At 52.9% G+C, this 13,776-nt stretch overlaps 1 protein-coding gene across 1 annotated transcript in view; it reads right to left on the bottom strand.

The window, feature by feature from the left end:
• CBFA2T2 (CBFA2/RUNX1 partner transcriptional co-repressor 2) overlaps positions 1–13,776 on the bottom strand; it is a 66,153-nt gene that overhangs the window by 4,940 nt on the left and 47,437 nt on the right. Inside the window, 10 exon segments of the mRNA XM_040608110.1 lie at positions 796–986; positions 1,339–1,407; positions 3,150–3,345; positions 4,460–4,545; positions 5,225–5,478; positions 6,096–6,277; positions 6,839–6,928; positions 8,921–9,112; positions 9,114–9,163; positions 12,979–13,122. Coding sequence (XP_040464044.1) covers positions 796–986; positions 1,339–1,407; positions 3,150–3,345; positions 4,460–4,545; positions 5,225–5,478; positions 6,096–6,277; positions 6,839–6,928; positions 8,921–9,112; positions 9,114–9,163; positions 12,979–13,122 — 1,454 coding nt within the window.

Genomic DNA, 13,776 nt, shown 5'->3' with positions numbered 1-13,776 from the left:
AACTGAGGAGTAGAAATAAATTCTCTAAAAGACACCCATCCAGCAGCTATGACAAACTAAGAGTCATCCCTTCTTTGCCAAAGTGAAAAAAGTCTTGTTAGGCTTTACGAGATTTTCTGTAACACAGGGACAGCCACCCCGCACCGAGGCTTCCCACCTATCCCTGTAGGAATGGGAGCAGCACAGCAGGGGACGCGGGGAGCCTGTTTCTGGAGATGAGGTGGCCACACACTGCCCCAGCCCGTGTTTCAGGAGCCAGTGAAACAACAACATCCCAGACAATGTATGTGCACCAGGCTGGTCTGCACTGACACAGGGTGCAGCACAGACCGTCAGGTACACGTAGCTTTACCTGCAGCCTGGCTTCTACCCTGCGCTATTTTAAAGCCCACAAACAGCACCTCCTGTTTTGCACAGATCAAGTACTCGACAACAGCAGATTTCTGAGCTAAACGGAGAGCTCAGCCTACTGGTATTCTCTTTCACTTTGCTTCCACACCTCCCTCAATCCCAAGAAATCCCTGGTCATTACACTGGGTCCAGCTCATGGTGCCCAGCAGGGCCTTCACGTGGCTGTTGTGCACACGCAGGTGCCGCAGATGCCATTTAGGCCAATTCCCCTGCCAGCAAAACCAAAATGGTTCTTTTTGTGCATCCCTTTAGTTATTGATTGGAAAGAGACTTCCAAAAGGTAAAGGGATGGGGGACCTGCAGGCTCCGGGTCACAGCTGGGCAGGGCCTGGAGACTTTGTGAGTCTCTGAAAGACCCCATGTAGGGTGGCCCTGGCACCTTACCTCTGTAGACTCCTCCTGTTCGTTTATCACTAGGAAAGCATCCTCAGTGGCCTGGCGCTTGGCGTCCGCTATAGTCTGCTCCATCCGAGCCCTCTCAGAGGCAATCATCTCAAACGCCTTCTGCTCTGCCTCCGCCACTGCTTTCTGCACCTCCGACATCGCCTGGCGCTTCACCTCGTTCACGGCTTCTTCTGGAAGAAAAAGGCAGCTTCACCCACCCACCCGGGGAGCGGGGCCAGCCCCCTCGAGGCGCCCAGGCGCAGCCCCGCGTCCCCTGCGGCTGGCACGCCTGCGGGTCACCGCATCAGCGAATGCTCCTGGGAGCGGCCAGGCCAGGCAGCCCCACGGGATCCCCACTGGCATGGTGCAGGAGGGGCAGAGCCCTTTGGGAGACCCAGGCTGGGGGGTTCGCAGCCAGATGTGCACATCCTGGGGTGTTCCTGCAGCTGGGCTTCTGTTTCTGCAGAGCCAAATCTGCAGCATCTGTGTTTACCTCAACCAAACCAGCAGAATCCCTCGCCGAGGTTACTAGCAAACACTTACCAGCTTTTTTCCATATCTCTTCGGTGACGTAGCCTGTTCCCGACCTGCTGCTGAACTCCCGCAATGAATCTGTCGGAATAAAGGACACAGGGAAAAGTTGGCAAAGCCTTGTCTCACCCAGCTGCTGCTTAAGCACCCGGCGGTACCTCAGTACATCATGGGACAGGGTAGAATTAACCAGCTAAAAACTCAGAGCAGAGGATTCCTACAGTTAAAGCCATTCATCAAACACTCCGATGATAAATTACAACGTTTAATTAGTGCCCTGCATAATTTATGACACCGTATAACCAATTTCCATCTCCTGGTACTCTGTAGCAACCAGCAATGCTTATAAACACACGCCATCAAACATCTGCAGTGTCCAGAGACTCTGAGCACCAATCTATACGACCAGCAGTTTACATTAAACGCAGCACTTTGCACTCCCAGGGGCAATTCAAAGGCTTGAATTGATGGACAAACTGCCTGCAAGACCTCTTACGGCGGAGACGCATACATTCCCCAGCCCTCACCAGCCCGCAAAGAGCCTACGTGACAGATGGGACAGTCATGCCAGGACTGAAGCACAGACTGCAGTCACACAGGGAAGCTTTTCAGAAGCCTCATCCTGTGTTCTATCTTCATCCCGTTTTTTTTTAAGTTCTCAGTGTAACTTTCTGAAGGGTCAAAATAAAAAGTGATTTGGGTCAGAGGCTGGTGGGAGACCAAAAGCACCCTACGAAGGCAGTGAAGTTGTTTAACCCTGTGGTACACCCAGGGTTGCTTCTTGACACTTAACTGCACCTCCTCGCAACAGCGATGGAGCCTGAAAATTAGCCCTAGGTCCCACGGGGGGAGAAAACATCAACAACATTTCCCATTTCTAAAAAAAACCCCAACTTTAAATTGTGTCACCTTTAACAACATGAGGCTGTAAGGGTATTAGTCATGCTATATTTAAATACAGAAGGGCTAAAGGCTGGCTGGGCTCCTCAGGTCATCACACACCCAGCTGCCATGGGGGATTGTGGCACGCTGCTCTGCAGGGACGGCTGCAGCCACGGGCACTTGGCTCCCTTGCAGGAGGGTTCACATTTTAGTTTGTGTACAAGAAAGTGGAATATATACCAAACTGAGATTTTTAGTTTGGCACTTATTGTTAGAAAACATAATTTTTATTATCACATGATTAGGATTTTATTTCAGCCTATCTGGACGGAAATTAGAATTATATCCGAATGAATAAAATCAGCATTCTAGATTTGGGCTGTTTTGTATAGGGTCAAACCCTTACATACTGGAGGGGAAAAATACTCAGCTTTAATAAAGTAAGTTGACTCATGACACAAAACCAGAATTAATAACTCAGGTAGTAGGTCTCACACTTACAGCAGTCTTTGGTATTTTTAGAATTAGTAGACCTTGACATTTAAAATCCTCCTGTAGGCAAGACAGACTGGAAGGGGAAGAGGGGTGGAACCAACCACATCTCCTGCCTTTTCACCCCGGGGTTTCTCAGCTTTGGGTGAGCTCGGCTCGGTGTGGTCAGCAAGCCCGGCTCAGTGACAAGGAAGATGCTCTTTTCCCGGCACCAGCAGAAGCTGCCTTCGGAGGTCAGCAAACGCTGCTTCTCGGAGCTCACCCAGGAGCTTCCACCCTCCCATGACTTGAATCTCTTCAAAGCTTTGAGAACAGTTACGCATTGCTTAAGTATTTAATTTATATTATAATTCGAATACATTATCATCACTTTACGCCTAATACAGCTTTGCCATAATTAGACACCTACTTAAAAAGGCCCTGGCACAGCACACCCACCCCTCGCTTACCGCTGCCGATGGAGTCGGAGCTGCTGGGGCTGTGCTGCCGGGAGATGAGCTCGCTGCCCGCCTTGCGCGGCTCGGCCGTCTCGCTGCATCGCCTCTTCCAGTAGTTGAGCTCTTCCCGATCGGCCTCCTGACAGCGCCGCAGCACGGCCATCGAGCGCCGCGTCTTCTCCACCATCTCCATGATGCAGTTCAGTGCCTGCAGGGAGCAACAAGGTTTCAGTCTTGCTCACGAGGTCATCTCCTGAATTTCTCGTTGGAGGCACCGTCCCAGGAAGGTGAACCATGAGGTTGTTTCACAGGAACCGGCTCCGAGAGCGGTATTTTGGACGATGCAGGAGTCCAACAGGTGGGTAAGACTGGTCCCGTCCCTGCACACACAGCAGCGATACTGGGCAGGGACGCAGCACTAGGAGGGAAGGAGGTGGTCACACCTGCACCGTAAAGCCTTGGTCACCACAGCAGGTGGCTAAACACCTTCAGGCCACGCTCCTAAAGGTGGAGGGGAAAACCCCACCACTTCCCTTTGGAAACAGGGTGTCCACGCAAGGGCTGGCTGTGATCCTGGTGCCAGCTCTCCGCAGCCACATCCCAACTCACAAATGTTCACCTACGGGGCCTCTACTCTGCCACTCCTCCTCCAAAAAAAAACCCTCCATCAGCTTTAAAGCATAAGCAGGCATGAGGTCTCTCTGCATTTATGATCGAAGCTGAACTTCAATCCCATCTCTTTGGGGGAAATGCTCCAGTGAAGTGCTTGGATGAGCAGCCTTGCTCAGAGGAGAAAGGCTGACTGCAGAAAGCCTGCCAGAAGTACCAAGTCTGGCTGCTGGTGCCTAGCTGAGGCCCATAAAAGGCTAGCACCTCAGGAAAAAAGTCTTAAAAAAAAAAAAGGATGGGTTTACTTATTTTGTAAGCTCTGTATTCTTACTGCACAGAGCCTGCCTGAACACTTGTCAGTGCTTGCCAGGGCTGCGGCAGAAAAGACCTGGGTGGGGACAAGGCTGGCTTTGGCTGCTCAGCCAGCCAGGGCAGCACACGGCCGCGCTCCGCAGGGAAGCTCCCCAGCCCCAGCCTCTTTGTCCAGAGTGATTTTGGTTTCCACTGACCATGGTCAGAGAAAACCTGCCAGGAAAGTGCTACTACTCCTATCTGCCCTCCCCGCCATCCACCTTCTCATGGTGGGTTGCTCCGCTACAGGCCACTATGAAAGCCTGGAGAGGGTAACACCACCACAAGAATCACAAATTGGGCCAGGTGGAACACTGGGTTGCTGCGTCCCAGAGCTTCCCACACCTTCTGCCGTTCCTTACATGATCAAGATGCTTCCACTCGTCAGCCCACTCCCTCTCCGTTAAGCGGTGGTCCACCAGCTCGTCCTGGTATCCCCCATTCAAACCTGCAACAAACCACAGCCAGAAGCGTGATTCGATGGAGTGAGTGCTGTCAGTGCCGGGGAGGGAAGGTGGCCCCAAAGCGGTAACAAAAAGCTGTCAATCCAGTCACATATAGCTGGGATTTTAAAACACATCTCGAGGAGGTGACTGTACAGGAGCAATTCCAAGCCAGTGTTTTTATCCTTGGCTGTGTCACTGTCTTGGAAGTGCTACAACCCACCCACAGGTCTGGATCTGACCTGCCTGGGGAGCTGGCTCCCTTATAAGCCCACAGGAGCTCAGAGCCTGTGATTCAGGCTGCCCTGCTGGAAACCGAGCATGCACCTCCTACACACCCCTGGGGAGAAACAGGGCAGAGGGTCAGGCTTTGCTCCCCTGCTTTAGTGATCTCAGAGAAGTCACACTCTATTCCCCCGCTCTCCGTCCTTGCCTGCTGGGCTGGCTACGCTCAAGGTCCTTCCTCCTCATCCTCAGTGGCTCCAGCCTTTACACATACACAGGGAAATACGAACTCTCAATCTTCCCATTTTTGTTTCCTCTGAGTTCCCTGCAAAAACGCCGCTGAGGATGTGCCCAGCATTACACAGCTTTGGGCACGAGTGGCCACGCAGGTACCGATGCCAAAGCTCAACCACTGGACCCCACAGCTCCTACAACTAAGAGCCCTCCAGGCTTTCTCACCAAGACCACTATGTCTGTCCCGAATCTCTCTGTGCTCCAACATCTTGCTGGGGTCCCTGTAGAGGTGGGACGTGGCAATATCTTCCAAGGTGTAGTGCTGGAGGGGTGGCGGCGTGGGGTGGAACTGCCCCCCGGGGTTCATCAGGGGGATGGTCAGGGCAGGGCTGTGCCGGGGCGCAGGGCTGATGGTGCACACCCTCTTGGCTGGAGGCTCTGTTGGCAGCGGCTCCCTCTCAAAGCTGCTGTCTTCCCTTCTGCAACCGCATCGGCAGAGAGAGGTAATCGTTAGCACTGCATAAACGTACTTGGAAAGGGAAAGATGCAGATTCCAAATCAGCAGAGTTTGGGCAGTGATGATTTTACTGGGGGATAAAGGCAGGGAGCTAAACTAAACGTGCTCGACTTGTGAACAAATCCACAAAATGACCTCGTCAAAGAAAAAGTTCAAGATGCTCAAGTGTTGTGATTCATCTTTCTGAGCATGACCAAATAAAATTTCACAGTTTTTATAAAACTTGAGGCATGCTCCACATAATTACGTAACAACAAATAACTTTGAATAAAAACTAGTGAAAATGAACCGCATCCTTCCCAGCCCTGGCGGTGCCTCCGCTTGCCACCCGGGGAGGCGGAGAACCATTCAGCTCTCCAGCCCAGGCTTTTCAGTGCAACCCAACAAGTCCCTCCAGGACAGAACCTGCCTGAAGGAGGGACCCAGCCTGAGCTGGCAGCGCAGGACGAGCAACCATCGGTGTCTTATTAACAGCCAGAATAGTTGTTGGGAGCGACAAGACCCTACAGTTTAACCCCAGATGCTGAAACACAAGTCACGACTTCAAGAACTTGGCAGAGTGACGAAAGCTGGTTTTACCTGTCCGGACTGTGCCTCTTCCCATTCCCGTTCACCTCAATCAGCAGCTCGGAGGAGTCAGCAGGGGATGTGGTGTTGGTGTTCAGCAGGATGTGCTCGTGCTGCGCCAGGTACTGGGAGGGCGTCTGCTTGGCAGCCCGGGCGCAGTGCAGCAGCTCCCTCTGCAGCAGCGGGAGGTTGGCCTGGAAAACAAGCGTGGGGCTGGTTTCCAGCCGGTTGTAGAAGGTTTGCTCTGCATGCATAATACCTCGGAGCAGTAACACCTAGAGCCTGGCCCCCTGCTCAGGATCCTCCAGCTCCTGGTGTCCGCACTGTCAGATTTACCTTATTTTCTCAAGAGCTGAGGGTGGCCTGATGCCAACGCACCCAGAACCTAAGTACCATGGGAAGCACCCTGCGCCTCCAGCATCCAGCCACTCCAGACGTGCTCCAGATGCCAACACTTCAAATAGTCTAGATCTGAACATTTGCAAATAAGATTACAGGATCAGAAGCTGCCGAATGGAGCTTGGTTTGGGTCCTTTATCCCTTACACCCAAGAAGACATATGTGGCACTTATTAGAATGTTAAGTTTTCTGCAAGCCAATCCCACAAGGCCACCGCTACGGTCTGTGCAGTCTGTCTTGGACTTCAACAAATTTGCTGTGGTGATTGAAACAAGAGCTTTCCCAGCAATGACACGCTGCCAAGCGGCACAGACCGGCACACGGAGTGTCGGCAAACCCCACCAGCTCCCCGTCACCTTCAGAAAGGGGATCACAAATGGCCGGAGGGGGAAGTTTGTTGCCTCTTGCAGCTTGCAGTGAAATTCCTCGATTGTCACCGTTGAGTTCTGAGAAAAGAAATTAAGAAATGTAATGACAATTTGTTCTTATTTTTAGACACATGGGAAACGGCTCCAAATGAACAGAACTGGAAGAGCGACTGCATCTGCCACTACAGGACTGACAATGTTTTCATCAGATCCTGCCTAACACAGCCAAAAAGACTTGAGGCCAGCGGAGTAGAAATGCTGCACTAAGCAAGGGGCGAACGCTGTGCACAGCCGGGCACTGCCTGGCCCAGCATCCTCCCAGCTCTGGGGCCAGAAGGCAGAGACTGGCTCTGGGAGGCAGTGGGACCCAGCTGGCATCTCCTGCACGCTGGCCAGGTGGCCTGGGGCAGGCTGCGGGGAGCTAGGCAGCGATTTCAGCTGCTCAGAGTTGTACACCTTCCTCTCCTCCTTCCTCCCTTTCAGCTCATCTTCTTTATCCTATCTGCTATCGACGAAGCCTCCACCAGCCTGCTGCTCACCCCACCAGCGCAGTCCTCCCTGGCCCAAGCCTGCATCCCCTGTGGCTGTCCAGGCTGGGTGCTCCTGGGACAAGCAGCATTTGATAACCTGCACACAAAGCTCGTCCCTGCAGCAATTAGCACAATCAGCTAAAAAAAACTAGAGAGAGAATGACAGTCAGAGGAACCCGGACAGCTTATCACTTCCGTTCCAAAAGGGTAAGTTAAGGCACTTCCCTACACCCATGGAAATATATATGCGCCTGCCTTCCTCAGCAGCAGCAGCATTTTGCATCCAGTGCTCCAGCGCTGTGAAAGCCCCGGAGGCCCCGGAGAGACTTGGGTTTGCTCTGCTGCCCACGCCAACCTTGGAAGCAGAAATACTCCGGGCTGCTGCAGTCTCACTGCCTTCACTGCATGCTGAGCCTCACAAGAAACACGCCAAAGAGCAGAGATCAGCTGGGGAGCAACGTTGGGCAGCACACAGGACTGCAGCTGGCCAGGCAGCATGCTGCTGTGCTCCAGGATCGCAGTCCAAGGTCTGGCCTTTCACAGCATTTCTACCAGTTTGTATACCTGCAAATATGAGATACAATTCCACAGCGAGACCTATTCATTTGTTTTTTGAAGAGTGTTTTCAGCTGCCCATAGCTGCCAAAGAGCATGAGGGCATGCGTGCACTGCCAACAACCCCAGCTCTTGCAAATCCGAGTGTGGGAATGCAGAAGATGCCTAACAGTTATTTACCAAGCCCTTTCCCATGGCCACACCTTCAGACTGTCACAGGCATGAATATGACTGAAGAATCATTGCTTTTGGTAACGCAAATATGCAATCACGCAAAGCAGCAGCAGCACACCAGAAGCCCAGGCCTCTTATTTTGCAACAGCAGCCTTCCCATCCTCCACAGACCCTGGCAATAGTTAACTTCGCTGTGCCAGTGGACTTGCTTTAAGATATACAGGAGCAGCCCATAAAGAGGAAAAAATCCCATTAAATACATCACTGCATATCAATAAATTAAATCTTTGGAGTGTCATGATAGCCTATACACACTCAAGAGCAGAGAAGGACTACCAGCTTTCCCGAGCGAGTCCCTGCTAGCAACAGCACCCTGCTTTTTTCCATTCCATCTGGCTGCCTTGCTGAGCAAAGCAGCCTTGAGTTTGAGCACACTGAAGTCAGGACAGTGCTAACGAAGCGGTGGCTGGAACTGCCATTTTTTTGTATGGAAGCAGATCAGAGTTAAACCAGTCTGTGGCTGGGGTCAGGCAATGTGTGAATCTGCACAAGCAAGAAAACACTTGCCTAGTGCAAAACTACAGGCTCCTCTGAAACCCACCAAAGATAAATAAAAAAACAAACCACCCAAGAAGTCAGCAAGTTTACCAGAAAGCACAGACATTACAGGGTCTTGCTCAGTCAACAGCTCTGCTAGCAGAGACACAAACACACAGTATTGTGTAACGTGGAGCCGTGCGGGCTGCCAGGATCCCAGCGCCAAAGCTGTCTGGGAAAAGCAAGGTGGCCCGAGCCGGCACGTGGGACTTACCACTAATGCCAGGACAAGGGTCCGGACCTTCTCCCCGATCTCCGGCGAAATGTCGTTTCCAAACTGCTGCAGGGTGGTGAGGAACCGCTTCAGCTTGCTGAGCTGCCGGGCACCACACGTGGCAGGGAGCTGCTGGTTTGTCAGCGAGGAGGAGGAGGAGGAGGAAGGACCGTTGCTAAACCTCTGGGGGGGGGGACGGTGCCCCGTTCAGCGTCGGAGGGGAATGGTTTATTCCATTGGGCACTGCAAATGGGAGATAGAAGCGATACTGAGCATCAGATGGGCACCTCCCTGTGGTCTAATATTTAACAGGGTCCATCTCCTACCCAAGAGCCTGCTGCTGATGGGTAACTGCTGTTACCAAACAGGGCACGAACCAGAACAGGGGCTATGGCCAGAGCAGAACCCCATGCCACGATGGAGGGCACCTAGTGACGGAGCCAGTCACCGGCAAGGTGTGCGCCTTCTCCTCAACCTTCCCCCGAGCTAGGGTGCCCTGCAGCCCCCGGCCCGTGAGAGCCAGGTGCCTAGCCAAGGCACCCACAGGAGCTCTCCCCGGTTTTAATTACACCACGGACAGTGCCCTCCCTAGCATTTCTCCCCTCTGCTCAGCAAGCTGCGTGTCCAGGGCCATCAAACACCAACGGAATCAGGGCTCAGCAGAGCAGGCACACCTCCACTCGTGTCTGAGGCACCCTGGGGGGGACATGGGGACATGCTGCACAAAGCCACCACTTGCAGCAGGCTGAGCTGTGCCATACGCTCAGCCCAAGGAATTAAATGGGCTTTAGTTCAAAGTTTACAACCCTCGGCAAGAATTACCGATCCCAGCCTCCTGCGCCAGGCAGAAAATGACACCAGACCATCCAGTGATCCCTCCCAGCCCCATCATTTACAAATGTCACCAGTGCTCATCACAGCCGGGGTCCCACCAGCAGGTACTGCAGCTCAGGTGCCTCCACCTCACCCCGAGGAGCACCCACAGCACCCTGCCCCGCAGCACCTGCAGGGAGTCACGGGGAGTTTTGCAAACACAGCTGCTTTTTCCAACCTGGTCCCATCTGCAACTCTGCCTCCTGTGAGCAGCGAGCATGTTGAAATGGACTGAAGGACTGGAAGTCCGGGAACTCAGCAAGGGATTAGAATAAATTGTTGACAACCCTGTACTGCCATTGTGCAACCCAGAGCCCTGTCTGAAGAGCAGCTGGGGCCCCAACTCAGTATAAACGCAGAATTTTAGAGGTGAAAAGTACATCATCATAAATATAGTTTTAGCTGATCCACTGGGTTATCCTTAAAAGCCCAGACCTGAATCCCTTACAGACACATGTGATGAAGAGAAGGCCACAAGCTATAAAAAAACATTTCAAATAACAGCATCCAGAGGAGAAGCACTGAAGCCACCCTGCAGAACTGTCCCTTGTGAACCAGGCAGGGGGAGGTGCGTGCTGTGATGGAGCAGCAACTGGCAAAAAAAAAAAAGACGCCCAAATTTCTGCTGCAGCTTTGCGAGGATCATACCAATCCCCACAACCCCAGTGAGGGTTTTTCAGAGAAAGCAACAGGACGTACTTGAACAGTTAAACCACTCTGGGGCATGCCAGGGTTGGAGGCTGGAAAGGCTCCATGCACCTGGACCTGCGCGGTGAGCACGGGAGGGAACCTGAGAAGATTAACTAGAGTCAGTTGAGATGCAAGGGAAAGATAAGGCTGAAGGGACCACCAAAGGTGGTTCCTGCTAACCAAGGGGTGACAAGCTCTTTGGGGGCAGGACGAAGATGTGTCCTTTTGTAGACAGACAGATGATGAAGTGAAGGTGAAGGCCAGGACCGAGAGGATGGAGGTGTAAAGGTAAAGTGAGCTCATGCCTTCTCTAACAGAGCAATGCAACCTGAAAAACTCCTGTCTGCACTGGCTTCCCCAAAGCAGCAAAGGAACAGAGATGTCCTGCAGAGATGGCATGTGCTCGCAGGGTTAGCTACCATGAGTACCAGCAGATGCAGAGCTATGTGAAGGGCAAGGCTTCTGGCAATTACTCATAAAGAGCATTTATTTCACAAAAACAGTGTTATAAGTAGGGGGAAAAGCCACCCAGAGAAGATCCTCTCAGAGAGCACCTCTGTGCTCTCCGGCAGCCACGACTAGGGCACCTTTACTCCCTTTCCTATTTTGCTTCCTCTTATTCTTTCAAATGAAAGACTCGGGAGAGCAACGGGCTCTATTTACACCCCAGGAGAAGTAGGGGCTGCGTGACCCATGCTGGGGCAGGGGGCTGCAGGGTCCCTCGGGAGAGGCTGCCGCAGGTGGGAGCAGCGGACGCTGATGGACTGGGGCGATGCCACGGAAGCAGAGTGAGCTGGGTCGGGTCGGGGCGGCCGTTAGACGCAGCCCCCGTAACCACTCTGCGTTTTCAGGCTCACCTTGCCTGACCCTCCTGCGAACGGCGCTACCGCAGGGCAGCTGGCGGTTATCTGATCCTGTGCATCGCCAGGATCTGCTCCACCACAGACCACAGAGCCGGGCTGGGACCTCTGTTTCCAGGTGAGAAGACAGAAGCAAGGTGGCACACTGAGATCGGTGGGATCACTGGTCTGTGGAGAGGAGGATGCTAAATTCCTGGGAACACAGAAGTCGTCATCTGGGGCTACTCTGTTAAATTCTGCCTTCGGTCCTCAATAGTCGATGGCTTTCACTGCATCCCCAACTTTGTTAGCGATCCGCAGGTGGGCACGGCCTTCCTCCGACATGCTCCTCCTCACCTGCCCAAGCCACAGGCTTCGCAGGGCAGGACACACACCTGCTGACTCTGACCAAGACCTCTGGTGCCACTGAGCAGTAAAAAAGCAAGGATGAACTTCACCATAGGTTCTCATCTATCTTGGGAAGAGGCAATTAAGCCATCTGCAATCAGCAGATTCAGGCTCCTTGGCCCTTAACAATGTGCCAAGCAACCTCATCGGAAAATTAATTTCTGTCACTTTGCTAATGGTCTTTTTCTGCCTGAGCAAAAGGAGAGCCATTAAAAACCCCTCAGCGCATAAAGATGGGGACAGCATGTCTGGCGGGATAACCCAGTGATTAGTGCTATTGCCAGCATCACACAATACATTAATGTGTGTCCTGAAAGAGGCTGGGTTGCAAATCTCTGAAATCCACTGCCAGTGTGAAACTGTGAGATATCCCAGACACCGTCATGGACAGCAAAGCAATGCAGAACCAGCTAGGGAGACGCTCAGTGCAGGAGGAAAGGGGTGAGGAGTGCCTGGAAAATACGTATGTGCCATGTGCTGGGGTCAGATAACTCCATGCCCGACAAAGTAAAGTAGCTTTCCTACGGAATGTTTCTTAAAGGACATTAAATGGCTTAAATGTTGGCTAAGGGAGAAAAAAGAAAAAAAAAAAAGACTCCTTCTAGGCTGTAAGAAAAGGCTGTATGCCCATGTCACTTCTGAGCAACACCCTCTAGAAGAAGTGGGTGTGAGGCTGCGCTACAGCTCGGCAGGACCAGGATCGACCGTGGCTTAATAGTAAAGATTATAAAGGGAAGATGGAGGAAAGAGAATCTGGATGGACAGCGAGGAATTTCCAAGGCTGGGAAATTAAAAAAAGGAAAACTTTCTAATCTCAGCTGCCGAAAGGCTGTCTGCCAAGTGAGATACAGCAGAGAGGGAATTAACTCCTCCAAAAGATACAGTGAAAAGCCCAGCTCTTGGCTTGTTTGAAGCCAACCTGATAAAAGACTTCAATTTCTTAAGGAGTTTATGGTGGAAATCAAGGCTGCACCTGCAAAGAGAAGGACTCAAGGCAGCGCCGGGAGCAAGGTAGGAGCAGGCGGGGGGGTAGGGGGATTACAGGCCCTGTTATACATTCTGCATACAGGGCAGGACAGCAGGAAAGCCCCAGTCCCCCCTTCCTCAAGCCGTGCAGCGTGGCTAACGCTCGCCATGCTGGTGAGCAGCCCTGGCCAACGGCTGAGACATCCCCGGTGACTTCTAGAAGCAGAGCCTTTCCTCCTGGCTAAAGCTGGTCCCCGGGAAAAGCAGTTACTGGGGTCTTACGTGCAGTCGGGGTGAAGGACACTGGCCGGGGGCCACCAGGGTTCACGGGGGGCAGCGGCGGCATGTTGGGAGGAGAGGACCTGGACTGTATCTTCACTTCCACGGGCGATCCGGGCATCACTGGCACCCTCTTCTCACCAGCAACTGTACGAAGAGAAGGTGGTAATGCTTAGTGACAGTCGCGGACAAGTGTTTCCCCACCCAGCACACAAAGTACAGTTGCAAGGGTGAAGATGAAAGGCTGGAGGGGGGGAAGTCACACCAGACTCCCACGCTGCTCCGCGCAGCCCCGACCCGAGGTGCCGTGGGGAAGAGGCTCCTGGGGTGCAGCAGGTGTCCCCAGACGCTGCCCAGCAGGCTCGATACGCCCGTGTTCACCATCCCAGTCTCTCGACCACATCTTCTCACCCCTCGTGCTTGAAGATACTTCCTCAAAGTATTTCTGCCTGTTTGCTTTGCTTTTCCCCCATTTAAGATCCCCTCGATGGTCCCCAGCCGTGCCCACAAACACCCTGCCATCATGGGGTGCCGAGGTTTCCCAACAAAAACATGTTCCGAAGCAGCTGCTTTGGCAAACAGCTCTCTGACCAGCTTTGCGTGTTTGCCTTTTTGAAAACAAACTCAAATGTAAACCATGCCGCACCTCCTCTCCCCCACAGGGGTGGTCCTCACTGCCCAGCGCCGCCCCCCCATGCCAGCATACATGCAGCCTTGCACGCACCCCGTGTCCACGCTGCCTGGCCCTGAGATGGCCTCTCCAGAGGAACTGCAACCTCTTTTTGCAACAGGCAACCCAGT

This window comes from Falco naumanni, chromosome 10 (genome assembly GCF_017639655.2).
Source record: "Falco naumanni isolate bFalNau1 chromosome 10, bFalNau1.pat, whole genome shotgun sequence".
Lineage (NCBI taxonomy): Eukaryota > Metazoa > Chordata > Aves > Falconiformes > Falconidae > Falco > Falco naumanni.
The sequence above is the reverse complement of the archived record's forward strand: the minus strand, read 5'-3'. Positions and strand labels throughout refer to the sequence as shown.